Source organism: Carcharhinus amblyrhynchos, chromosome 18 (genome assembly GCF_965287045.1).
Source record: "Carcharhinus amblyrhynchos chromosome 18, sCarAmb.v2.hapA, whole genome shotgun sequence".
In the NCBI taxonomy this organism is placed as follows: Eukaryota; Metazoa; Chordata; class Chondrichthyes; order Carcharhiniformes; family Carcharhinidae; genus Carcharhinus; species Carcharhinus amblyrhynchos.
Window position 1 is genome coordinate 33,624,373 of NC_137341.1, and position 26,207 is coordinate 33,650,579.

A 26,207-nucleotide genomic window follows, 5' to 3' on the forward strand; every position below is an offset into this window, starting at 1 on the left:
GCTGACACACACTTTACTCTACATGACAATCTTTCCCCTCCCATTCCCATTGATTCTGCAGTTGTCTGTAGGGAGTGATCTCTGCAATAAAAACAGAAAATGCTGGCAAAACTCAGCAGGTCTGACAGCATCTGTGGTGAGAAAAACAAGGTTAACTCTTCAGTCCAAATGACTCTTCTTCAGAACGCAAAGCATTTTTTGTTTTTGTTTCAGAATTCCAGCATCCATAGTATTTTGCTTTCATGTTAGTGATCCTTGTGGTCCTGGGTTAGCTGATCTCAACCAGGCACAAACTAGTGATTTCTGTACTTTGACTTCACCAACTAAAACTGGTTAATGCGCTTTTTCCAAGAGTTCTTGAATAACACAAGTGGTTCATTTACGTGGATCACTCAAATTGAAACACTTTGTTAACAGAGGAATGACAGAAGCAAGCCAATCCTACCTCACAGACTGTGCAGTGCCACCGTGTTTCTACATGGTGCTTGCATTCATTGCATGTGTAGACAAATCGGTCCTGGCCTTGATTGTGCAACTCCACCAGCATGCACATGGTGGACCACTTTGCTCGGCGCAATGAAGAAAACTCCAAATGCTTATCCCTGGCCAGCGTCAGGAAAGCATCACGGCCGTCCATCAAATCACAGCTCAGTAAGGAGTCAGGGTCCACAACGGAAGGCAAGGTGTTCACCACTGGTCCAGCATGGAAGTGGATCACAAAAAATACCTGAAAAAGTAATGCTATTAGAAGGGACAATTGGGGAAATTGATGCATTTCTTTAATAGTAACGTTAACTTGAAAATTCATGTTAAAGATAAATACAACTGAACCAGTAACATGAAAATTTGTCCACAGTTGTTTCACAGGAATGGATCCACATCTAATATCTCATCTCCTATGGTTCAACAAATCATCACATCCCATTTGCAATTAATTTATTCTCCTTAAGAACAAAGTTGAACTGACGTAGTGCTTATACAGAGACTATGAGTCCAAGTTAGATCCCGATCATCATCTTGGATCTTGGTTCATCGAGCAGACAGTGAGAACATAAAAAACAGGAATAGGCCCTTTAGCCCATCAAGTCTGTGCTGACATAGATGTGTCTCTAATACTTTCTTACCTCTACATGGTTCATATCCCTCTATTCCCTGCCTATTCATGTATCCATCCAGGTGCCTCTTGAGCGTCATTATAGAATCTGCTTCCACCACCACCATCTGCTTTCTTCATGCTCTGAGAGAAACTTGTCCCTTACACCTCTTTTAAACTTGCCTCCTTTTGCTTTCAACCTACTCCCAAGTAATTGACCCTTCAACCCTGGGAAAAAGAATCTGACTATCCACTTTATACAAGCCTGTCAAAATCTTGTAAATGTCTATCAGGTCCCCCTCATCCTCCAACATTCTATTGAAAACAATCCAAGTTTGTTTCAACCTTTCTTCATAGTCCATAGCTTCCAAATCAGGCAACATCCTGGTAAATCTTTTCTGCACCCTTTCCAATGCATCAACATCCTTCTGGTAGTGTGGCAACCAGAACCGTCCAAATGTGACCTAATCAAAGTTTTATACAGCTGCAACATGATTTTCCAACTCGTATACTCAATGCTCCGATTGATGAAGGCCAAAATGCCACATGCTTTCTTGACCACCTTGCCCATCTGAGTTGCCATCTTCAGGGAACTCCGGATCTGCACACCTAGATTCCTCTGTTTGCTAATATTTCTAAGGGCTCTATCATTTACTGTATACTTTCTTTCTGCAGTAGACCGTCCAAGTCACATCACGTCACATTTGTCCTGGGTTAAATTCCACCTGTTATCTTCTGGCCCAGATCTCCAGCCAATTTATATTCTGTTGTATGCTCTGACAATCCTCCTCACTACCCGTTACTCTCAACTTTTGTATCATCTGCAAATTTACTAATCAGACCACTTACATTTTCCTCCAAACTATTTACATATATTATCCAAACAACAGAGGCCCTAGCACTGATCCTTGTGGAACACTGCGAGTCACAGATCTCCAGTTAGAAAAGTACTCTTTCACTGCTACTCTCTGCTTTCTATGCTCAACCCAGATTTCTATCCACTTTACCAGCTCACCTCGAATCTGATATGAGTTCACCTTCTATATCAGCCTGCCATGAGGAAGCTTATCGAAGGCTTTACTAAAGTCCATGTATCCACTGGAGGGGAGATATACCGTCCCTTTCACAAAAAACATGCTGTTTATCACTAACAAGTCTATTTTCTTCCAGATGTGAGTATATCCTGTCCCCAAGACTCTAATAATTTCCCCACCACTGACGTCAAGCTCATAGGCCTATAATGTTACAATGTTACTCTCCAATCCTCTGAAATCTTGTCTGTGGCTGAAGAGGATACAAAGACTTTGGCCAAGGCCTCAGCAATTTCTTCCCTTGCCTCTCTCAGTATTCTGGGATAGACCTTATATGGCCCTGGAGACTTGTCCACCTTAATGTTTTGCAAAACCTCCAAACCTCCTTCCTTTTCATCTCAATATGTCCTAGAATATCAACATCCTTTCTACATTCGCCATCCACCACATCCTCCTTTGCAAATACTGATGCAAAATACTCATTAAGGACCTCAACTACTTCATCTGGCTCCCTCCCACAGATTGCCTCCACTGTCCTTGAGTGGACCCACTCTTTTCTCAACTTCGCTCTTCATCCATATATAAGCATAAAAAGCATTGGGATTCTCCTTTATCATGCCTGCCAAGGACATTTCATGGCCCCTTTTTGCCTCCTAAGTCCCTGCTAGCTTTGTATTCCTCAAGAATCTGTTTTCACTTTCCTGAAATTTATGTATGCCTCATTCTTTTTCACAATTTCTCTTGCCATCCAGGGTTCCCAAATCTTGCCATATTTATCCTTCCTTTTTACAGGAACTTGTCCTGAATAGAGGATATGGGGAATTGGGTGTTAGCCTTATTACAGGTGTCCGTTTTCCACCAGAGTTCTCCCAATATAACCCATTCCATTTAACAGAGTACAAGGCTTAAATTTAAAAAGCCCTGGAAAAACAATTTGTTAAGAGGTAAGAGAGCTCAACTGATCAAAACCAGGCCCAAAATCTATCTTACCTTAGCATTGCCAGTTTATCCAAACAATATCTGAATTAACAAGTGAATCACTTTATAACTCTTAACATAAGTTTCAAACTCGGTTTCGGACGAGTAACAGTGAAGCAGTACATTTTCTTGGCTATTATGTGCTCTAACCCTCTCCCCAGTCTGCTTTGATCAGGTGGTGGAAATAGTGCAACCTACAAAGCTCTCCAGACTATTTCTGGTAAAATATGGTTAACATGGGAGGAGGTGGAGCCTTCTCACTTCCACCCCGCCAGTTATTTTTTTCTGTGTCGTTGTCCTTGTCTCTTTTTCTCATGCACACACACTTCAAACTGGAAAATTTGCTATCTAATGTAGTCAGGATACCACAATAAAGAGACTGAAGCTAAGGATGTCCAATGTTCGAAAACCTTGTTACTTGGCAATGCTCTGCTGACCTGTAGCATCAAACAAAACATCTATAATTCTACAGGTATAAAAGACCAATTAATACCTCAACACATTATATGACTAAGATAGATTATTCTGGAATCTGAACTTTATTTATTTTTGTTTTCCCCTTTCCATCTCACTAGTTTTCCCAATCTTTTCAGTTGATGCTGACTTCTTGCCAAGCTATAGTTTTATGGATGTATTTTGTTGCATCTTGAGGGCATTATTTATTTTTGAACATTGCCCATGAGCATTGTAGGTTGTTTGGCCTCCAGGGTTGGTTTTCATCCGAGCCTGATCCTGGCCTTAACCAATACTCATGCTGCACACCTGCAGCAGAGTCTGCTATCTCATCATCAAGACACTGAATCCTCACCGACTTGTCTCCCCCTTCAACCAACGGGATGCTAACTTTTAAAAAAATACCAATTGAAAAAATATCTAACAGTAACTATTCACAAATCATCATATTGGAAACAAGTGGTGCTCAGGTAGATTGAATTCAAAATGGTCTTCAATACCTCTTTATGCTTTTCCATGGTGGCATAGAGCTTCTGTGACAAGTCATTAGCCACATTCGGCATTCCAGGCTTTTTCTTGTTGGCTCGGCTAATGCTGCTTTTATTCTTATTTGTTTTCTTGTTGTTCTTTTTCTTTGCATTTTTGCTGTCTCCTTTCTTTCCCTGGAATAGGTATGAAACTGTATTTAAACAACTTCAGATATCTAATACTGAACAATATTTACCGTGATTGACCTTCTAAAGATTGCTTTTAGAGAGCACAATTGACACAAGATTTCCGTTCGGCTTTATTTCCATTGCATAAATGTACATGTCAGGTATTTGCGCTTGAAGTCTGGTTAACTGCAGACTCTCCTGTCACAATAAACAGAACTAAGAGCATAAGAAAAAGGAGCAGGAGCAGACAGTATGGCCCATTAAGTCATGGCTGACTCATAGCCACACTACCTCAACTCCATTTCTTTCAAGAGTTTCTCTCAGCCTTGCATATAGTCAATACACAATCATTTGAGGTCGAGAATTCCAAAGGTTCATAATATTATCTGTAAAAAGAATTTCCTCATCTCAATCCTAAATATTCCTAGAAAGTCAGGGAAAACAATCTTTAATTTGAAGTTTATTTTATTAGTGTCACCAATAGGCTTATATTAACAACCCAATGAAATTACTGTAAAAATTGCCTAGTTGCCACATTTTGGCATCTGTTTGGGTACACTGAGGGAGAATTTAGCATGGCCAATGCATCTAACCAGTATGTCTTTGGACTGTGGGAGGAAACCAGAGCATCTGGGAGAAACCCATGCAGATGCGGGAGAATGTGCAGACTCCGCAAAGACAGTTACCCAAGCCAGGAAATCAAATCTAGGTCCCTGGCGCTGTGAGACAGCAATGCTAACCATTGAACCACCATGCCATCCCGCTCAGTATCTATCCTGTAAAGTTCTTTCAGAATCATGAATGAATGTTTCAATGAGACCACTTCTCATTCTTCTAAACTCCAGAGTTTATAAACCCAATTTACTAGGTCTCTCTTCATAGGAACACCCCAGGAATCAACCAACCTTTGCTCTATTTTCTTAAATGTGTAAACCAAAACTACTGATAGTACTCCAGATGTGATCTTGCAGAAGTCCTACACAATTGTAGAAAACCACTGACTTGTATTCCAGCCCCCTTTCAATAAAGGCCAGCATGCCTTTCGCATTTTTAATTGCTTGCTGAAACTGAATGCTAACTTTCTGCAACCCTGACAAGTACACCCAAGCTTCTTTAAATGTCAAGATTTAAGTGTCATGCCTTTTAACAAATATTCTACTTTCTTGTTCCTATTACCATAGTAAAAAACCTCAGACACACTGACATTAGTGTGTCACTATTTTGCCCAGTCGTTTAACTGGTACATGAAGAAAAGTTTATTAGTCACAAGTAAGGCTTACATTAGCACTGCGATGAAGTTACTGAGAAATTCCCCTAGTCGCCACACACAGGCGCCTGTTCGGGTTAATGCACCTGACTAGCACATCTTTCAGACTGTGGGAGCAAACCAGAGCACCCAGAGGAAACCCACACAGACACGCAGAGAAGGTGCAAACTCCACACAGACAGTGACCCAAGCTGGGAATCTCTTTACAGTCTTCTGCGTCATCCTCATTGCTTTTATTCCCATTTAGCTTTGTATCATCTGCAAATTAGATACATTACTATTGACTTCATCTAAGTCATTAATATAGATTTTAAATAACCGAGGCCCCTGCACTGACCCTGAAGACATTCTACTAGTTACAGCCTGCCAGTTTGAAAATGCCCGCTTATTCCTGTCCATTAAACAATTCTCCTATCCTTGCTCATAAGGTATCCCCAGTTGTGCCCTAGAGAGAATGGTGGTGTAGTGTAGAACCATTTGAGGGGTCTTGGTAAAGCATATATAAAGGCTCATAGAAATATAAAATTACAGAATGGTTACAGCAAACAGTGGCCTCCTTCTATGTGTAGCCATGCTATGATTTTATAATTCAATGAGCCCCTTGTATATCCTGAACCAAGACCACAGAAATGGTTCAACACTCGCTCAGCATTCTCAACTTGAACACAAAAGGGATTTTGTTTTATAAACAAGAAAGAAAAATACTGCACAGCCTGAGGGTCCTTCACAGGTTCTGGATCTCCAGACCCACGTACTAGAACGCACAGCTAAACACTTAGTTATCCTGTAACAAGGTAATCGAGTCACTTGTGATTGTAATCAAGGATTCCCTGATGACAATACAAGCATGACAATCAGGCAAATCATCGTTCAGGATTTCATAGTTTGTATGTAAACTGATTCTGAAGCAAAATATGCAAACTATATTGAATATACTTCAACAATAGAATTGTATTCTCTTTGAGCCCACTGTAATATTGCGCTTCAAACATATTTTGCACTTGATTTAACTGACTAGGATCTAGATTCACATTAGACCAGTACCAAAACAGATTAACACCCGAGTCACAACTTTAAATGGGCACCAGATTTCTGAACTGCAGTCATAACCAAGTTATTGAGCCTCTACGTTGATTGAACATTGAATTTTAAATTCCACACGAGGGTGGCCCAGTGGTTAGCACTGATGCTTCACAGCACCAGGGCCCTGGGTTCAATACCAGCCTTGGGTGACTTGCGTGTGGAGCATGCATGATCTCATGTCTGCACAAGTTCCTCCAGGTGCTACAGTTTGCTCCTACAATCCAAAGGTGTGTAGGTTAGGTGAATCAGCCATGCCAAATTGCCCCTTGATGTCCCATGATGTGTAGGTTAGATGAATTAGCCATGTTAAATGTGTGGGGTTATAGGATAGGGCAAGGAATGGGCCTGGCTAAGATGCACTGTTGGAAAGTCGGTGCAGACATGATGGGCCAAATGGTCTCTCCTACACTGTAGGGATTCTACGATCACACATTCTGTATTTGTTAAATGTAATGAAAAAACATAGAATCCCTACAGTACCAACAGAGGCAATTTGGCCCATCAAATGGCACTGACCACAATCCCACGGAGGCCCTATTTTTGTAATCCCACATATTTACTCTGCTAACCCCCCCGACACTAGGATCAATTTAGCATGGCCAATCAACCTAACCGACACATCTTTGGACTGTGGGAGGAAACTAGAACACCTGGAGGAAACCCAGGCAAATACAGGAATCATTTTGCAAAATCAAGGTTGGATCATATCAGATGCAAAACTTGAAATGAGTGCTCCCATTCCTTCTCATAAGAAATTTGATTTCCTCACAATTGAATTTAAACAACAAGAACAAGGAAAAGGGCTACTTGATTTCAAGTCAACTTATCTCAACATAAAGTTGGGGTTGTTTCCAAAATGCAAAACATGAGATGGTCAGGCAGGCATCAACTGGTGAGGTCAGTCACTGGTTCCCAGCCTGTGTGTGAAGACTGAAAGCAAACTTGATTGTAGAATCATAGAATGCTTACAAAATAGAAAGAGGCCATTTGGTCCATCATGTCAGTGTTCGCTCTCTGTGGAAGCAACTCACCTAGTCCTTGCCTTTTTCCTGCAAATATTTTTGTCCACAGTTATTCAATTCTCTCTTGAAAGCCAGGAATGGATTTGCCTCCACCACACTCTCAGGCAGTGCATTCCAGACCCTAACCACTCACTGTGGAAATAAAGTTCTGCATAGAAACAAAGAAACCAGGAGGAGAAGTAGGCCATTCAGCCCTTTGAGCCTGCTCTGCCATTCGATATGATCACGCTAGATCCTCTATTTCAATGCCATATTCCTGCTTTCTTCCTGTACCCCTTGATGCCATTAAATTTTTAAAAAATCATACTTTTTAATTAGTATATTCAGTGATTTGACCTTCATAGCCTTCTATGGTGGAGAATTCTACGGGCTCACTACTGTGAGTGAAGAAATTTTTCCTCATCTCAGTCCTAAATGGTATCATGAGACTGTGCCTCCTCGTTCTTGGTTCCCCAAACAGGGAAGCACCTTCCCTGCAACTAGTCAATCCAGCCCTGTTAGAATTGTGTGCATTTCAATCAGATCTTCTCTCATCCTTCTGAACTCCTGTGAATATAGGCTCAGTCAAACCAATCTCTCCTCATAGGACAGTCCCACCAATCCCACTTATGAACCTCTGCTGCACTCACTCAACGGCAAGTATGCCCTTTCTTAGAGAGGCCAAAACTGTAAGCAACACTCATATTACCATTGATTTTTGTGCCAAATACCCTTAATTGGTGCTCTATGCTTCTTGAGCCTTCACCAGCAGGAACAGCTTCTCCCTATCTGCGCTGTTTAGACCCTAGTGGTTTTGAGCACCTATCTCAAATTTCCTCTTAATCTTAAACAAAAATAGAAAATGCTGGATAAACTCAGCAGGTCTGGCAGTACCTGTGGAGACAAACAGTTAACGTTTTGAGTCTGTATGACTCTTTTTAATCTTCTTCAGCTCCTTCAATCTATTTAAAGTAACAATGATTCATAAAATCCTGAGGACAGTCTCCTCACTAAACTTACATCAGGGGCTTCACTGGGTATGCTGTTCTCTTCCCTCTTCCGTTCCTCCTCTTCTTGCTCCAACTCTTTTATGCTTTCTTCCAGGACATTTGGCCAAAAGTCACCCTCAAAATAAGGCAACTCATTTGCACTGGTCAACCGGTCCTCTGTTGCCTGTTTGAAGATATCCTGCCCGCAAAGCATAAAAAAATAAGCATCAAATAACGTATGATTTCTTGGACAGCAAGCAGGACTGCATGAAGCAGAAGAGCCTTTGCTTAAGCTTGTACAAGTGTGAAAAGATGGTAAGAGACGCCACAGAATTGAATGATATGTTATTTCAAAGAGCAGAAACATTTACAATCCACAACCAAATACATAACAATTATTAAAGAGTGACTGTTTGCCTGAAATCTAATTATCATTGCTGTTTAAGAAGTAGCGTCATCTCTGAATATGTGAAGCTTCCCCTGTATTTAAGATAATTTTGTCCAGTTTTTGATAAATTGCAGAAAGTTTCATGTTTCAATGAGAGTAATTTGCTGAACTAACAAGCATTTATACGAGTCAGTTGTACAGCGCAGAAAAGGCCCTTTAGTCCATTTGAGTCTGCATTGACAATAACTATCATTAAAGTTGTGCTAATCTCATTTTCCAGCACTTGGTCCACATCCTTGGATGTTATGATATTTCAACTGCTCATCCAAATACTTTTTAAAGGTTGTAAGTTTTCTGACATCTGCAACCTTCCCAGGCGTTGCATTCCAGATTCTCACCATCCTCTGAGTGAAAAAAATCTTTTCCCAATCCCCTTTGAATCTCCTGCCTGTCACATAAGAACTAGGAGCAGGAGTAGGCTATCTGGCCTTTCAAGTCTGCCATTCAGTAAGATCATGGCTGATCTTTCCATGGACTCAGCTCCACTTACCCACCCGCTCATCATAACCCTCAATTCCTTTACTGTTCAAAAATGTATTTATCCTTGTTTTAAAAATATTCTGTCTCCTCACAACTTCAACCAAGGGGAACAGCTGCTTTCTGTTCACCAGTCTTTACCACTCATAATCTGAAACACCTCAATCATGTCCTCCCTCACCCTTCTCTGCTCTAAAGAAAACCTCTCCTTGTAGCTCAAATGTTCAATCCCAAGCAACATCCTGGTGAATCTCCTCTGTACCCACTCTCATGCAATCACAGCCTTGCTATATTGACGTGGCCAGAGCTGCACACAGTACACTAACTGTGGCTAACCAACCCCTGTACAATTCCAACATAACCTTCCGCTGCCTCGGCAAAGCAGCCAGCATAATTAAGGACTCCCATGCACCCCAGACATTCTCTCTTCCACCTTATTCCATCAGGAAAATGATACAAAAGTCTGAGGTCACGTACCAACCGACTCAAGAACAGCTTCTTCCCCTCTGCCATCAGACTTAATGACTTGCATTAAGTTGATCCTTCTCTACACTCTAGCTATGACTGTAACACTAGATGCTGCACTCTCTCCTTTCCTTCTCTATGAATGGTATGCTTTGTCTGTATAGCAAGAAGCAATGCATTTCACTGTATACTAATACACGTGACAATAATAAAATCAAATCAAAACCTTGCTCCTATACTTTTATCAGTTGTGGCATAGATTAAATGTCCCATATACCTTCTTAACTATCTTATTCACTGCTCTGCTGCCTTCAAGGATCTGTGAATAAGTGCCTCAAGATCCATTTGTTCCTCTGAACTTCCTACTGTCCTGGCATTCATTAAATACTCCCATGTCCTGTTACTTCTTCCAAAGTGGATCACCTCACACTAACCAGGGTTAAATGCTATATAATCGCTGCTCTGCCCATCTGATGAACCCATCTATACCTTACTGTAACCAGTGACCTTCTTCTTCACTATTAATCACCCAAATAATCTTGATGTCACCTGCAAACTTATTTATCATTCCTCCCATATTGTTATCTATATCATATATGTGAAAAAACAAACAATAAGGGACCCAGCACTGATCCTTGTGGTATGCCTGCCTCCAGTCACTCCAACAGCCATCTACCACCACCCTTTGTGTCCTATTACTAAGCCAGTTTTGGATTCATCTCACCAAATTTCCTGAAATCCCATGTACCTCAACTTTCTCAATCAGTCTCCCAGGGGCTCCAACACATGCAAGGTGGGATTGTGTCAAAGGCTTTGCTAAAATCCATATAAACCCTCATCCGCACTCGATCAGTTTTTCAAAAAATTTGACCAAATTTGTTAGGCAAGACCCCCCTCTGACAAAGCCATGCTAACTATCCCTAATTAACACAAGCCCTTCCAAGTAGGGGTTAATTCTCTCCTTCAGAATTTTCTCCAATAGTTTCCTACCATTGGCATGAGACTCACTGGTCTGTAATTCACTGGTTCATCTCTACCACCCTTCTTGAAAAGTGCAACCACATTAGCCATGCTGGAATTCTCTGGCACTTCCCATGGTCAGAAAGGATTAAAAATGTCAGAGCACCTGAAACTTCCTGCCTCACCTCCCAGAACAGCCTGGGGATCTGTCCATTTTTAAGCCCAGCAAAGCATCCAATACTCTTCACTTCTGATGTCAAACTGCTCAAGGTCCTCATGCTCCCTTTTCCTGAATTCTGTACTTGTGCCTTCCTTCTGGAGTATTCATTTAACATCCTTCCAATGTTCTGCGGATTCACACACACAGATTGCCCCTTTGGTCTCAAATGGTTCCTACTCTTCTCTGGTTAACCTCTTCCCCTTAACGTATTTATAGGCTATGTTAGGATTTTCCCCAATTTAGTTCACCAGTCCTTTCTCATGCCACCTTTTAGCTCTTCTAATTGCTCGACTTCCCTCTGGCATTTGGTATATTCCTCCAGGGCTGCAACTGAATTGCTCCCTTTGGACTGGTTAAAAGCCTTTGTCTTCTTCCTTATCCAGTTCTAGATTGTCCTAGACATCCAGGGTTCCCTGAAGTTATTGTTCCCACATTTCCCCCTATAGGGGGCATATTGGACCTGTACTCTCCCAATTTCCTTTTTGAATGCACCCCTGCCCCCCCACCCCCCAAACAGCTCTGCTATAGATTTTCCCACAAGGAACTGTTCTCAGTCAACTTTGGCCAGATCCTCCCTTATTTTAATAAGATCTGCCTTGCCCCAGTCCAAAGCCATCTTTTGCAGAATGTCTTTCTCTTTGCTACCAACTTAACTCAGCCTCACAGATATGAGTTTTGTGCTGGTTATAAACAGCAATTAAAATAATTTGGCTGACAAAAAATAATTTGTATTCAAAACCAATTTGTTTGGTGAGAGAAGATTAAATATATAGCTGATGACTAAATAAACTATTCTGTAAATTTAGGCAGGAGGAATTGGGTAGTTCATAATTATACTTCTACTGGAGAATGGCCGAGAGCATTTAACCCTTTAATGAATATCCTTTACTGTATGCACATGAATAATGCCCTGAACTCTGCATTTCATTAAGGCTGTAATATCTTGACTGGCATGGTAACATTCTGATTATTGGGACCGAAACCTCAGACAAGCCTTAACGAACCGCAGCATACAGCTTACCACAACTTAAAATAAGATGGTCATTATCAACAAACAAAAATACTGTCTTCTTGATTTATGGTCTCAAGGTGAACTCACAGGGAGTGATCTGAGACTGTTGGGAAAGTATGTAAAATGCCTGAATCATAACACACTATAAGACTTCAGCCTGGCAAAAAAATTTTTTTTTAAGCGTCAGATAATAGGATTTTCCATTTTGAACATTAAATAATTCAAATGTACCTACATAACTATATTACTACAAACCAAAGAACAACCCGAATTGTTACAGAGCATATACAATGCACTCTGTTAACAACTGATGTTGTTTGCCCTGGCCTTTGGGTGAGATGGAGAACATTCACCTGTCTGAAGAAACCAGATAAATTATTACATGTACAGATTTCTGTGGTTCGAATGGATAGCATTATCAATTTGTTCATAGAAGATAGTTTTTGAATTGAGGTACCTTTTGCAAGAGACTCAGGAGATGGGACATTTCAGCAACAGGTGACTGAGATTAACATGAAGTCAGAAGCATGTACCTTCACTACATTACATAAATGAGCAGTGGTCAGCATTACCAATTAACATCAAACTGAAGGAATCGAATTACATTGGGAAATACAAAATCTTATTTTTAAAACAGACATTTAGGAGGAGAGCAGAATTTCAGAATAAACCTTATAATCATGTATGATTCGCTCTGCAAAAGCTTTATCCAGCATCTTCTTATACCATTCCTGTAATCGTTTGGGTTTGGGGATTTTCTGATCTGCCGGGTGGCAGTGAAAGATGTAATCATCACCTTCACTGGGAGGGCATGCCCAGATATGGCCCTGTGTAAAGCTGTGGAAACAGAGAACAAAGTGAAATAGTATTTTCAGATACTGTTTTAGTACAGATCGAAATCACATAAGGATATAGCAAATAGATGCACTGATTCCAGTTTAAATGCAAACTGATCACAAAACTTGTGGGGGGTATGTGTGTGTGTGTGTGTGTGTGTGTGTGTGTGTGTGTGCGCGCGCGCGCATGCTTTTGTTTGGTGGTGGTGGCGGCGGTGGTGGGGTGTGTGCGCATGCGTGCACCTGGGGGCCACCTGCAGCTGGGAAAGTACATACCAGTTTCCTCTTATTGAGAGAGCTATTGAGTTTTTAAAATAGTTGCATATGTCGGACACCAGAACAGTACCCAGCTGTTGCAATGTTAATTATTAGGACAAGTAGCAAATTTTAGGACAATTTAGACTAGACGTTTTGAGGAAATCTGAAGAGCTTGGATTCAGGATTGTAGGATTATAGTGCACGCACATAAAATGCTCAAGAAAGAAATCTGTTTAGATGTGAAGACAGTAAGAAATCTCACACCACCAGGTTAAAGTCTAACAGGTTTACCTGTAGCAAAGCATTTGCTACAAACAAACCCATTGGACTTTAACTTGGTGTTGAGAGACTTCTTACTGTGTTTACCCCAGTCCAACGCCTGCATCTCCACATCATAGATGTGAAGAAGCATTTTTCTTCTTTTCATCGTCAGCCATGATTTGGTTGGTAGCACCCTTGTCTCTGGGTCACAAGTTCCAGGCTCAATAATCAGGGCTGACATGCCAGTGTAGTATTGAGGGAAGGCTCCACTGTTGGCGGTGCCACATTTCAAATGAAATAATAGAGCTGAAGCTCCATCTGCCCCATCATGTGGATGTAAAAGATCCTATGCCACTACTTTGAAGTGAAGTAGGAAAGTTACATGGACTCTAAACTAACTCTCCTCCTCCCACAGATGCTGCCAAGATCTACAGTTGCAGCAAGACCTCCCTGCTTTTATATTCTATCCCCCTCGCCAGGCCCACTGAGGTTTTTTTTCAGAATTTTATGTTTAGGTATCCATAATGCTCTGGTCAACATTTACTTCTCAGTCAAAACACAAATCTGATTGTCTGGTTATTTTCATATTGCTATTTGTGGGAGGTTTTTGGATGCAAATTAGCTGCCGGGTTGCCCATATAACAAATGACTACCCTGTTGGCTGTGAGAAATTTTGAGATGTCAAGTGGCCATAAAAAGAGCTATTTAAATGCAAGGTTTTCCTTTTAAATCTCTTGCAGAGAGAAGAAAGATGTGTTGTGCATGGGTTCACAACAGCCTTTTAAAAAGGATCATGACAAGCTCCTGAATGAAGTGAACATTTCCAATTCTACTAGCGAAGTTAGCTGGGATTATAGAAGTTTAGGTCACCAAGTTTCCTGGAACTTTCTTTGATTGCCTTTGGGAGTCAGGGTGCTTTTCTTAAATTAACTACAAATTATTGGCCACTGCTAAGACTGAGCAGTTCAGGACGGGCAAAAGTCTATTTATTTCACCAATGGATATGGGACTTGGTGGCTCTATGAAATAGGTGAGGGTACACAATGTCCATAAATACTCTGCTCCCAGTTATCCACAAAGAAAAATACAGTACAAAGTTTATTAAAATGAAACTCACCCGAGTTTTTTCACATATTCCAGATAACCAATTAAGATTTCATGGTAGACTGCAGTTCGGAGGCACCTTGGGCGGAAGAAGTGAATACTGTCGAGGTAAGATATGTACACACGCCTGCAAGTTGTGCAAGAGAAATATAATCAACCACTGATTAAAAAGGCTATATTCTGGCTTCATTAATCCAAAAACCTGATATTATGGGGACAAAATAAAGTGATTACTGCTTTAAGGTACATCTTTCTCTTATAATAAATATTCTTGATTTATTTTTCCACTCTATTCCGGTTTCAAAGACACTTTTCAAAAGAGTAAGATTTGAAATTTTCCATTATAAAAGCTGGTTTAAATAATTGTTCCTCCATGAACTGAACATAAAAAGCATACAACACAGGCTACATGTAAATAATCTGCTAAAATATCTTATTCATGGCATGCCACTACCTTGTATTAGGAGTTGGGCAATCGGAGCCATATTCCTGTACATGCATTCCAAAGAAACAGACATCCACACCATCAATTTCCTCAAAAGCAAAAAGTGCTTTGGTTCTATAAGGAAAGGTCTCTGACATTTCGCCTGTATCCACAAACCTGAAAGAAAGAAAATGGGCCATTTTTATGCACAGTATGAAAGGTGAGTATATTCAACCATAATTTGCCCTTAGCTGAAAATGCAAAATAATTGTTAACAAACACTGTAAAATTAAGGCAGGGGAGGAATTGAGAAAATAGTATTCAAACTCAATGTTTTTAGTGTTTTTCAAAATTAGTCACAAGAATTTCATACAACACTAGTAATCTTTACTACACACCAATGGGTATAGCTAACCAATACTCAACAGATAGCATTGTAGCAATGCCACAATTGTGCTTTAATTTGATTTATTTTACCTTTTAAGATTACCATCTCTGTAAGTGTCTTTTCCATTACTTCCCCTTCCTTACTGTCCCCATGACCATTTCTATTCACTTGAGCCTGAACCCTCAGCTCTTGGCTATTTCTGCTCATCTTCTGCCTGCTTACTCTAACCCTTCCCACTCAACTCAGTGTGACCAGTCAGTTTCCTTTCCTTGCCTCCTTGCATGCTGACATCAATATTCATTTTCTCCTCCTTTCAAAACTTTCAGCATCATCTCCTCAGAAGAAAATCATCACGAACTATTGATCCTCCAACCACCGTTCCACCTTCAGCCTCACTTTCCTCCAAGGTCCTTGGATATACTGTTAATTGTATATTAATTGGGGTTTTCAATTGTATTCAGGTGGTGGGCATTAATTAAGGACTCACCTTGCTCATACATACAGGGCCAGGTTGAAACTGTGGTCGTTGAGTTGAAGGTGCATGATTATTCTTGACTCATAATAAAAGCTTGAAAGCGTATAAATACTTGGCACCAGCGTTTTAGCCTTCACCTGGCTATCTGAGTTTAACCTGTATCACTGCTCCCAGGGCAGTAATCATTCCACTCAAAATCCCATTTGACTCACTTCTGCCATGAATTAAAATGAATCACTCTGGTGCAGTACCCTCCTTGTCCTATCTGCATCATTTATCTGTGGCTACCTCCTCTTCTTGATCTACATGCTGTCTTCCAACATCACCATCTGCAGGCACCAAGTTCAGCATTCAGGAGTTTTCTTGGATAGAAAATAATATTAAAACTGGCATGTCAACAGATCTTTCAGTGTTTCATGTACAGAGAATGTACTTATGCACTTCCAGGTGCTTGCTTTACTTGCCTGCTTTTCATTCCTGGTTTAACTTCCACAGTTTTATCTGAACTGGATACCACACGAACATACACTTCTCCTGCCTCTGGATGGTTCTGGCGTCGCAGAAATTTGTTCACTCGGTCTTCTAAATGATTCCCTAACCTGGTTGTTTGTAATCCTGTGAAAAGAAATTCAACATAAGCATCAGAAATGAGTGAAATTCAGTTCAACCTTTCCTCAACTTAGGAGAAACTCTGATTTCCTGGAAGGTACATTATGATCATTAGGTAACAGAAAGCAATATGACATTTGAAGTGTGGGAGCCATATTGTACAGGATCTAAAATCTATTGATAGATATTTACGCACCTGGATCTTTTGTCCCTATTTGGTATAAAAAGGAGATGGCTACATTATAGGCGGATCATAGTTTGCCTCATGATTTCTATATAATAAAGCAATGCTGTCGTAGTGAATGCAGTAGCTCCATATTACCAACAGCTTTTGGTGGTATAGCCTGGCTCACCTCACTATTGCAGTGCAATTTCCCACAAGGGACAAAGAAGCACAGGAACAGGCCTTTTGGCCCTCCAAGCCTGAACCAACCATATGTTCCTAACTAGACCATCCATTTGTATCCCTCTAATCCCAAGAATAGCCCATTCGGATAGATGCAGCTTTAAAATCAACAAGAGCTGGCACTGAGAATGGGTGGACAAAAGTTTGATCAAATTGGTGAAAGGAGAAAGATCGCAGGTGCAGTTGGCACAAGAGAGAATTTTGGTGAATAGTGACACTATAATAGCGATTAGCTTATATAGAGTTTCTTGGGTGAAATTCCAATAGATCAATTGGTGACTATGCACATGATTATTTGAGTTTAAAATAATATTCTCCAACTCAAAGGCTTTTACCAAGCAGCATTCATTATTTGTTTTAAAAATCAATCCATATTAATTCAGCCAAGTTCTAATTTGATTACCCAAAAGACAGTGTCCTCTACTGCACTGTCGTATTATTTCAAATTCCAGTGTCTGAGTCACTTTGACATTGTGTTTTGTATTTCAAAACATATGGTTGTAGACAACTACACAGCACGCATGTAATGCAGAAATTGCTCAAACATGATACCATGTTCCTATTCACGTAGCAATTTTATGCTGTCAAATCCACGTGCTCCCTGGATGTTTCAGGCATGAACCTTCAAAGCATAAATACAGGTGAGGCCTGTTGACATCCTATTCAACTGTGTATTTATTGGTTTAAGGCTATTCAACAGTAATGGCAACCACAGATTAAACGAGATCTAGTTTCTAATTGGTTAGGGTCAATGCTGGTCTAATCACAGAATGGTTACAGCATAGCAGGACGCTCAAACTAACGAATCTGTGCAGCTTTCTACAAGAACAACTCATTCTCCCTGCCCTTTCCCAATAACTCAGCATTTTTTCTTTCTGTTCAGGTAATTATCTAATTCCACCACAGTCTAAGATATTGACCACTCATGGTGTAAAAGGTTTTTCTCATATTTATTGTTGGAAGAGGGCCCAAATTCCCAGGCTGGGTTTATCGTGTAGAGTCGATGAATGGAAACCATGGAGCCTTTGATCAAAACCTCTGAGTACTTTGTGAGGTGAATTTTACAGCATGCTGTAATGCCCAAGGCTGAAACAAGTTGGAGAGAAGAGTTGGAATAGGTAGGAAACAGGAAAATTTAAGTAGAAATAAAAAATAAGTCAATTGAGAAAGGAGAGAAAATGTCACAAAAGAGCATGTACAGGAATTGCCATTGAAGATCATGGAGTAGCAGCTGAACTTTTTTTTTAAAAAACTGTGTCAGTTGTAGCTCAGTTGGTAGCGCACTCACCTCTGAGTCACAAGGTTTTAGATTCAAATCACACTACAGGACTTAAGCACAAAAATCAAGCCTGACACTCCACTGCAGGGTGCACTGCACTGTGAACAATGCCCTCTTTTGGATGAAGCGTTAAACCAAGGTCCCATCTGCCTGCTTGAATGAATGTAATAGATCCCATGGCACTATCTCAAAGAAGAGCACTTATTTCCTGGCCGACATTTATCCCTCAATCAATTTCACAAAAATCAGTTATCTTGTCATCATATTGCTGTTTGTGCGAGTTTGCTGAGTGTAAAATAGTTGTATTGTTTCCTACATTACAACTGTACTTCAAAAATTGCTTCATTGGCTGTGAAGCACTTTGAGATGTCAGAAGCTGTGGAAAGCATAAAAATGCAAGACTTTGTTTTAAAGGTCAATACCTGTTTTGAACCCATAACCTCTTAACCTGGGTGGTTTTTGTCACCTTTATGCAATAGTTACAACTCGACTTAATTGCATCTAACCCAGGGTTCTAGAACCAAACAAATACTAATTTCATTGTCTTACAGAAAGACACCTAAACATAAAATAACATACAAGTAACTCAGTATTGCTCTGGTCAGAGATATCAATCCTTCACCATGATGGCTGCAAGTTTCATAAGGTGGAATACAGTCTCTGAAAATCTCTGGCTCTCACCCAGGCAGATGGGACCTTGGTTTAACGCCTCATCCAAAAGAGGGCATTGCTCACAGTGTAATGCACCCTGCAGTGGACTGTCAGGCTTGATTTTTGTGCTCAAGTCCTGTAGTGTGATTTGAATCTAGATCCTTGTGATTCAGAGGCGAGTGCGCTACCAACTGAACTACAACTGACACAGTTTTAAAAAAAAGTTCAGCTGCTACTCCATGATCTTCAATGGCAATTCCTGTACATGCTCTTTTGTGGTATTTTCTCTCTTTTCTCAATTGACTTATTTTTTATTTCAACTTAAATTATCCTGTTTCCTACCTATTCCAACTCTTCTCTCTAACTTGTTTCAGTCTTGGGCATTACAGCATGCTGTAAAATTAACCTCACAAAGTACTCAGAGGTTTTGATCAAAGGCTCCATGGTTTTCATTCATCGACTCTTCACAGCCCAAGATGATAAATGGTAAAAACTGGGATCCAAGGAGCAGCAGCACAATAACCACAAGTGTAATAGGCACACAGATTTAAATGCACTAAATAAGCCATTTTAGCTATTAATTACCAGTCCACTGCAGAATGAGCTAAACTGTATATAAATACTTACTTTTAGAGCTGAATTTGTTCTCTTTCCTAGTTTTGCCAGTTTTCTTTAAGCAATTGTCACAAACAAATCTGTAGAGAGAAATATTAAAAATGGTAGTTACCTAAAAGACAAAAACTAAACTTTTAAATTAATTTCCCACTTATAATAGACAATTGCTTTTAATTGGTAGCATACCAGCTGCACCAACTAATTCGTAAGGTATTCAGCCACTCTAAGATTTTGTAAGCAAATACCAGATCAGTTGGAGGAAAACAGAAAACTTCAATCATTCAGCAAAATTACAGAGAGGTATTGAAAAATAAATAAATGAACATATTAGGCCGCAAAGCAAAGTCCTTCCTTCTGTTGGCCCCAGGTGAGCCTAATTTAGGAGCTGACTGCAGCAAAATACTCAAGAGTTTCATTAGCTTTGTGGAACTGATCACATAGCAAAACAAGTATACATAATAGAACAAAGCAGCTTAAATGAGTTTGTTTGAATATTACAAGTCAGGAGCTTTGATGCCCATGTGTTACTAAGAACATGAGAAATAGGAGCAGGAGTAGGCCATCTAGCCCTTCGACCCTGCCCCGCCATTCAATAAGATCATGGCTGATCTGAAGCGTATCAGTTCCACTTACTCGCTTTCTCCCCATAACCTTTAATTCCCTTGTCTATCAGAAATCTATCTGCCCACGACTTAAATATATTCAATGAGGTAGCCTCCCCCACTTCAATAGGTAGAGAATTCCAGAGATTCACCACCCTTTGAGTGAAGAAGTTCCTCCTCATCTCTGTTCTAAATTGCTCGCCCCCCCCCCCCCCCCCCCCCACCTTATTTTGAGGCTGTGCCCTCTAGTTCTGTTTTCCTTTCTAAGCGGGAAGAATCCCGCTACCTCTACCCTGTCTAGCCCCTTCATTATGTCTCAATAAGATCCCCCCTCAGCCTTCTAAACTCTAACGAGTACAGGCCCAGTCTACTCAATCTCTCCTCATAAGCTAACCCCCTCACCTCTGGTATCAGCCTGTTGAACTTTCTCTGTACTCCCTCCAAGGCCAATATATCCTTCCGCAAATAAGGGGACCAAAACTGCACAGAGTACTCCAGTTGTGGCCTCACCAGCGCCCTGTACAGTTGCAGCAAGACATCCCTGATTTTATATTCTATCCCCCTCGCTATAAAGGCAAACATTCCATTCGCCTTCTTGATCACCTGCTGCACCTGCAGACTGAGTTTTTGCAATTCGTGCACAAGGACCCCCAGGTCCCTCTGCTGCAGCTTTTCACCCTTTAATTTATCCTCTTAATCCCTCTGACACCAAGGAACAATTTAGCATTGCCAATCAATCTAACCTGCACATCCTTGGATTGTGGGAGCACCCAGAGGAAACCCACACAGACAGGGAGAACGTGCAAATGCCAGAAGGCAGCCACCCAAGGCTGGAATTGAACCTGGGTCCCTGATACTGTGAGGCAGCAATGCTAACCACCATGCCAACATGCTGCCCCCAACCACTGTGCCACTGAGCTGTCCCCAAATGGGCTCTTAATAAGATGGCAAAGTTTTAACTCAAAAATCAATTTTAAAGCAGGTCACCTAATGATCCAAAATTCTAATGATCACCTACCCTGAAGGCCAGATAGTTTCATTATGGAGAACGCAGATTTGATGCATTTTGCGACCACATTCTTTACATTCAACAAAGCTAAAATGAGAAAATAAAATGTTAGGTGCTCAGTTTTGCACTTTGTTAATCAAAGTTAATAACTATACCAAACATGCAGCTCAATTTTACAGCAATAAAATAGGGCTATATATAATCTACAGTGAGCTTTGATTTGATTTATTACTGTCACATGCATGAAAAATATTGTTTCATGCATGCTATACAGACAAACTGTTCTCATTACTGCAAAATAGGATAATATAACTGCAAACGGTCTGAATAATTAAAATTAGAATAATTTGATAGCAATCCCTGAACAATGCTCATAACTGCAATCACAAAATTCAATTGGAACTGGAAGGCTGGAAACGCTATTAAGTGATCTAGGATAAAGCAGAAACCAACCAGAAGTCAAATAATAATTCCAGGGGCTGAATTTTATGATTAAGGTGGGATCCCCACTTCTGATGTAAAAGTCAAGTGGCAATCCCTCTCCACTTGGCTGGTTGGTCCCAGAGCCATTTAATGGCCATTGGTCTTTATTTGGTTTGAAGTGAGGCTTCAACCCTCTACCAAGAAGTCGTCCCACCTCGGAGTAACGGACTACTACTATCTGCCAATCAAATGGGAATGTGGTTTGGGAGAGGCTCCAAATGAGCATAGGATGCAGTTCTTGCTGTGCGAAAAATTCCAGCCAAGGTGACCAGGAAAATGAATAAGCTGGGTGCTTACGGCTCAGGATCCAATGTATCGTTTTTCTTCTTTTCAAACTGATCTTTTGAAATGGTTCTGTTAGAAAAGAAAAATCAGTCAGCGGTTCTGATGCATAAAGCCATATACTACATTTTGTTTCCACTCTAGATTCTTAGGACAGTGTTTACTTAATTTACTATATCTGCATGTTTCCCCAACCCTCGTCAACCCCGAATATCCTCCAGGCCTGCGTACAACGTTCCATTTTGTTTGCTACACATTATCCAATGTACAGGCAGATTCCGAGCACCCAGACCTTTATATGCAATGTCTGAAAAAGTCATTAAGAGTTCAAGATGACAACTTGGGATACATTGCACTTAACGAACTCTCACTCCTTAGGGGGAAGTGACAAAAAATCTAACAACCACTTTCAAGCAAAACCTTGCCAACAGGGAAAACAACATACTTTCACGCAAAAATCAGTAAAAAGAAATTGCCTAATGCCAATAAAAAATGAAGTTGTGATAATATTCATTTGCCAACTGAATAAGCACGCGAGCATTCCTCATGGTGCAAACAAGGGTCCTGGCTGACGCTGCAGCTCAAATCTCAAGTTGCAGCAACGGTGGGAAGCAAAACTCTTGACTCTAAATTTTCTGAGGAAATGAAACTTGAGGCAGACCTTTGATGAAAATTTCTGATCTGGCTTTTCAGTTTCCCTCAATAAATATCAAATATGAAATGGATGATGGGCACACCAGCTGTAAGCAGAAGTACATTCAAGCATTGAAACAAGTGAAAGTAAGACACAAAGCAGCAATGACTCAGAAGAATCTAGAACAAGCATTTACAGAATAAAGAACAACCTACACCATATCAGTCAAGGAGCTAAACTTTCCAGGCACTTCTGATGAGCTCAAATATTGAGTATTCATTGTATTGTATCTTCCATTAATGTCTGTATAGCCTGTTGAATGTCTATTGATGTTTACTGATGCCTCCTTTTTACATCCACCAGGCGATTTGGTCCGCTTTGTTGGCCAACAAGGGGCATACACGCGGTGGGTCGTGCGAGGGTTGCTCTTGGATGTTGCTTCAAGAGTTGCCTAGTGCTTCACGTCTGTTAGTGTACGCTTAAAATGGACCAATCGATGGGCAACAAGACAGCTCAGTGACTATCACTGTCTGCTGTGCAGTTACAGGGACCCGGGTCAGATCTCTGGCTTGGATCAATGTCTGGGGGAGTTTGCACATTCTTCCCGTGCTTGCGTGGGTTTTTTCTGGGTGCTCCAGTTTCCTCCCACATCCCAAAAAGCGCTTTTTAGGTTGATTGGTGTCAATAAATTGTTCCTGAATTAGATCGCCCTTAATCTGGCGCACAAATAATTCCCTAAATTTGCACCCCTTTATTGTGGAGTCCACTAGTGGTAGACAAAAACATCGACGAAAGACTTGAATAAGGCACTCACTGAGTGTTACAATGGGTGGCATGGGTTTGTAGGGCCGAAGGACCTGTTTCCTGCGCTGTGCTGTTCTTTGTTCTTATTTGTGAACTGAATCCCCTGACTAAAGTAGGTGGCAGCTTCTACCTCAATTGGCAAAAGAACCAGAGGTAAGAAAACCCTTTTTTGAAAAATAGCCAGTTAAGATCATCTGGAATGCATTGCTTGAAAAGGAAGTATACGCACATTCAATTGTAATGTTGAAAATGAAATTGGCTAAGTAATTGACAGAGGGGAAGAAAGTACAGGGTTATGTAGAAAGAGCAGGGGAAAGGGGACTAATTGGTTAGTAGTTTCAGTCAGTCAGCAAAGTCAAGATGGGCCAAATAGCTTCTGTGTGTAAGATTCCATTATATGAATTACTCTATCGACATTCTGCAAACTACAATGGGACTTCATGATCAAGAAGCTGCAATTGTCCTGGCAGGAATGGTTTCTGATCTGCCCTGTAAAAACTTTTAAATACTGTATAAGCATTTCTAGAGGACAACTGGGTGTGGAAATACTAGGCAGCTGGAATTTTTAAGAGCAATACAATGACAGAGCATCTGCTGGCATCAGCCCTTCCATCTAAGACATAGGAAATAGATGAACATACAGCTCATTAAGCCTGCTCCACCATTCAATATGACTATGTCTGACCTTTACCAACCCTTGATTTCCTGTGGGATCAAAAATCTGTCCATCTCAGCTTTGAACTGATTCAATGATAGCACATCTACAACTTTCTGGAGCAAAGAATTCCAAAGATCCACAACTTCTGAATGAAGAAATTTCTCTTCATCTTAATAAACAACTTATTTAGAAACTGTGTCCTATATTTCTCAGGGAAAACAACCTATTGGTTTCTGTCAGGCCCCTTCATAATCTTGAAAATTTCAAGGAGATTATCTCTTATTCTCCTAAACTGCAGAGAACATAGATCCAATTTATTCTGCCTTTCATCATAGGACAACCCCAATTCCAGGGGCCAATCTAGTGAATTTTCATTGCACTGTCTCCAACGTGAGGATATCCTTCCTTAAATATGGAGAGCAAAACTGCACACTATATATTCCAGGTATGACCTCACCAATGCTCTATACAATTGTAGAAAGGCTTCTTTATTCTTATACTATCCCCTTGCATTAAATGTTTCGTTTTCCTAATTGCTTGATGTGCCTACGTGGTAACTTTGTGTGTTCCTTGTAATGAGTACACACAGGTCTTGCTGAATATCAACATTTCTAAGCTTCATGTCTTTTAAAAAATATTCTGCTGTTTCATACTTAAAAGCAAAGTGAATAACCCCCACTTCCTCACACTATATTCCACCTTGTTGTCCACTCACTTAACTGGCAAATATATTTTTTCAGCCATTTGTCTTCTCCAGTTTGCATTCAAACCTACTGTATGCATGACACGTTAGCTGAGTGAATTGACAATGAATGTCAACAGATCTAAGAAGTGTGTGATTATGGTTGATGCAGTTACCAGAACTACAGCCATCATTCCTGGCTGGATTTTAAGGATGATATTGGATGAGAATTGTAAAAATACACAAAGAAACATTTCTAATCCACAGCATTAAAAAAATCACCTCAGAAAATGGTTTGTCTTGATTAACCTGACAGCAGAGTCAAGCCAGTTAATTGAGCCAAATCATTTATTAAAAGTAAGATGGGCTGTTTCTAGACAAAGTCTATTCATGTGACTAGATCCAACTCTGCCCTGAGGAAATTGCTGTAACATTCCACTTTTCCCCAAAGTCTTAAACAGGAAAGATGATGTTGGATTTCAATCCCAAGGCCATATCTGATGGTTCAGGAGCTGGACACCTTGACAATAAACTTGCATTTATATAAAACTGTACACAAAATTCTTCACGCAATGAATTACTTTTGAAATTAATCAATGTTAAGGCTTTATGTAATTACACAATTCATTACAATGATTTTACTTCAGGACAGCAAACACTAAACTCAGGCTACTTTAAGCGTCTGCGCACCTACAGTTAGTTTGGTGGTCCACAAAATGAGCAAAAGTTAGAAAATTATTGTGAAAGATACTGACATGAGGTCATGTTGGGGAATAAAGCTGACGTGAACATTATGTAAAACTAGATAATGGTGAAACTTGGTACATAATGCTACCAGTGGGTACAGGGTAGAAAATAAGATAAACAATGCTGTACAGTCAGTAGAACACAAGTGGAAGGCTATCATAGTGCTCTAATCAAGATGGGCAGAAAATTGGTACCAAAATCTGAATGAAACGAATATAGAAGCAAGCCATGGCCAAGATCAAATGCAAACCTCATAAGGTTTGGTCCAGGGACCAGATGAAGTTGATATCTTTACTTGAATTGAAGCTAATGGCTTTGAAAAGTAAAAACTCTTGTTTAAAAAGGCAATGATTAATTTCAAAACCTTTGGAAGAACTATCGAGAAAGACACAGGACTACTTAGGTTGACTGCAACATTTTCTAGTATAAAAGCCTGCTGTTAATGGGAGGGCAAAAAATAATTCCATAATAATTCCAAAATAATTCCAAAAAATAATTCCAAAATAGTTCATATAGCACTTTTTACAATCACTGGATATTCCAAAGTGCTTTATAAAACAATGAAATACTTCTGAAATGTAGTCCCTGTTGTAATGTAGGAAATGTGGCAGTCAAATGGCATACTGCAAATTCCCAGAAACAGCAATGCGATGTTGACCAAATAATATTTCTTTTGTGATGTTGATTCCAAAATATGTATCAGCCAGGACACAGAGGATAACTCTCCTACTCTTCTTCAAAATAGTATCATGGGGTCTTTTACACCCACCGAGATCTTGGTTTGACACATCACCACCAAGACATCGACTTCAACAGTGCAGCACCTCCTCAATACTGTACAGATGTGGCAGCACTGATTTTTGTTTC

At 40.3% G+C, this 26,207-nt stretch overlaps 1 protein-coding gene across 4 annotated transcripts in view; it reads right to left on the reverse strand.

Moving 5' to 3' along the window:
• The window catches only part of crebbpb (CREB binding lysine acetyltransferase b), a 144,119-nt gene that overhangs the window by 4,370 nt on the left and 113,542 nt on the right, over positions 1 to 26,207 (reverse strand). For all 4 annotated transcript variants that reach the window (XM_080206734.1, XM_080206732.1, XM_080206733.1 and 1 more), the window contains 10 exons: positions 21,831 to 21,887; positions 21,060 to 21,137; positions 19,452 to 19,519; positions 16,344 to 16,494; positions 15,047 to 15,193; positions 14,606 to 14,719; positions 12,805 to 12,970; positions 8,583 to 8,750; positions 4,056 to 4,217; positions 446 to 727 (listed from right to left, as the gene is read on the reverse strand). In XM_080206734.1, the coding sequence (XP_080062860.1) occupies positions 446 to 727; positions 4,056 to 4,217; positions 8,583 to 8,750; positions 12,805 to 12,970; positions 14,606 to 14,719; positions 15,047 to 15,193; positions 16,344 to 16,494; positions 19,452 to 19,519; positions 21,060 to 21,137; positions 21,831 to 21,887 (1,393 nt within the window). The remainder of the gene's footprint in view (positions 1 to 445; positions 728 to 4,055; positions 4,218 to 8,582; positions 8,751 to 12,804; positions 12,971 to 14,605; positions 14,720 to 15,046; positions 15,194 to 16,343; positions 16,495 to 19,451; positions 19,520 to 21,059; positions 21,138 to 21,830; positions 21,888 to 26,207) is intronic.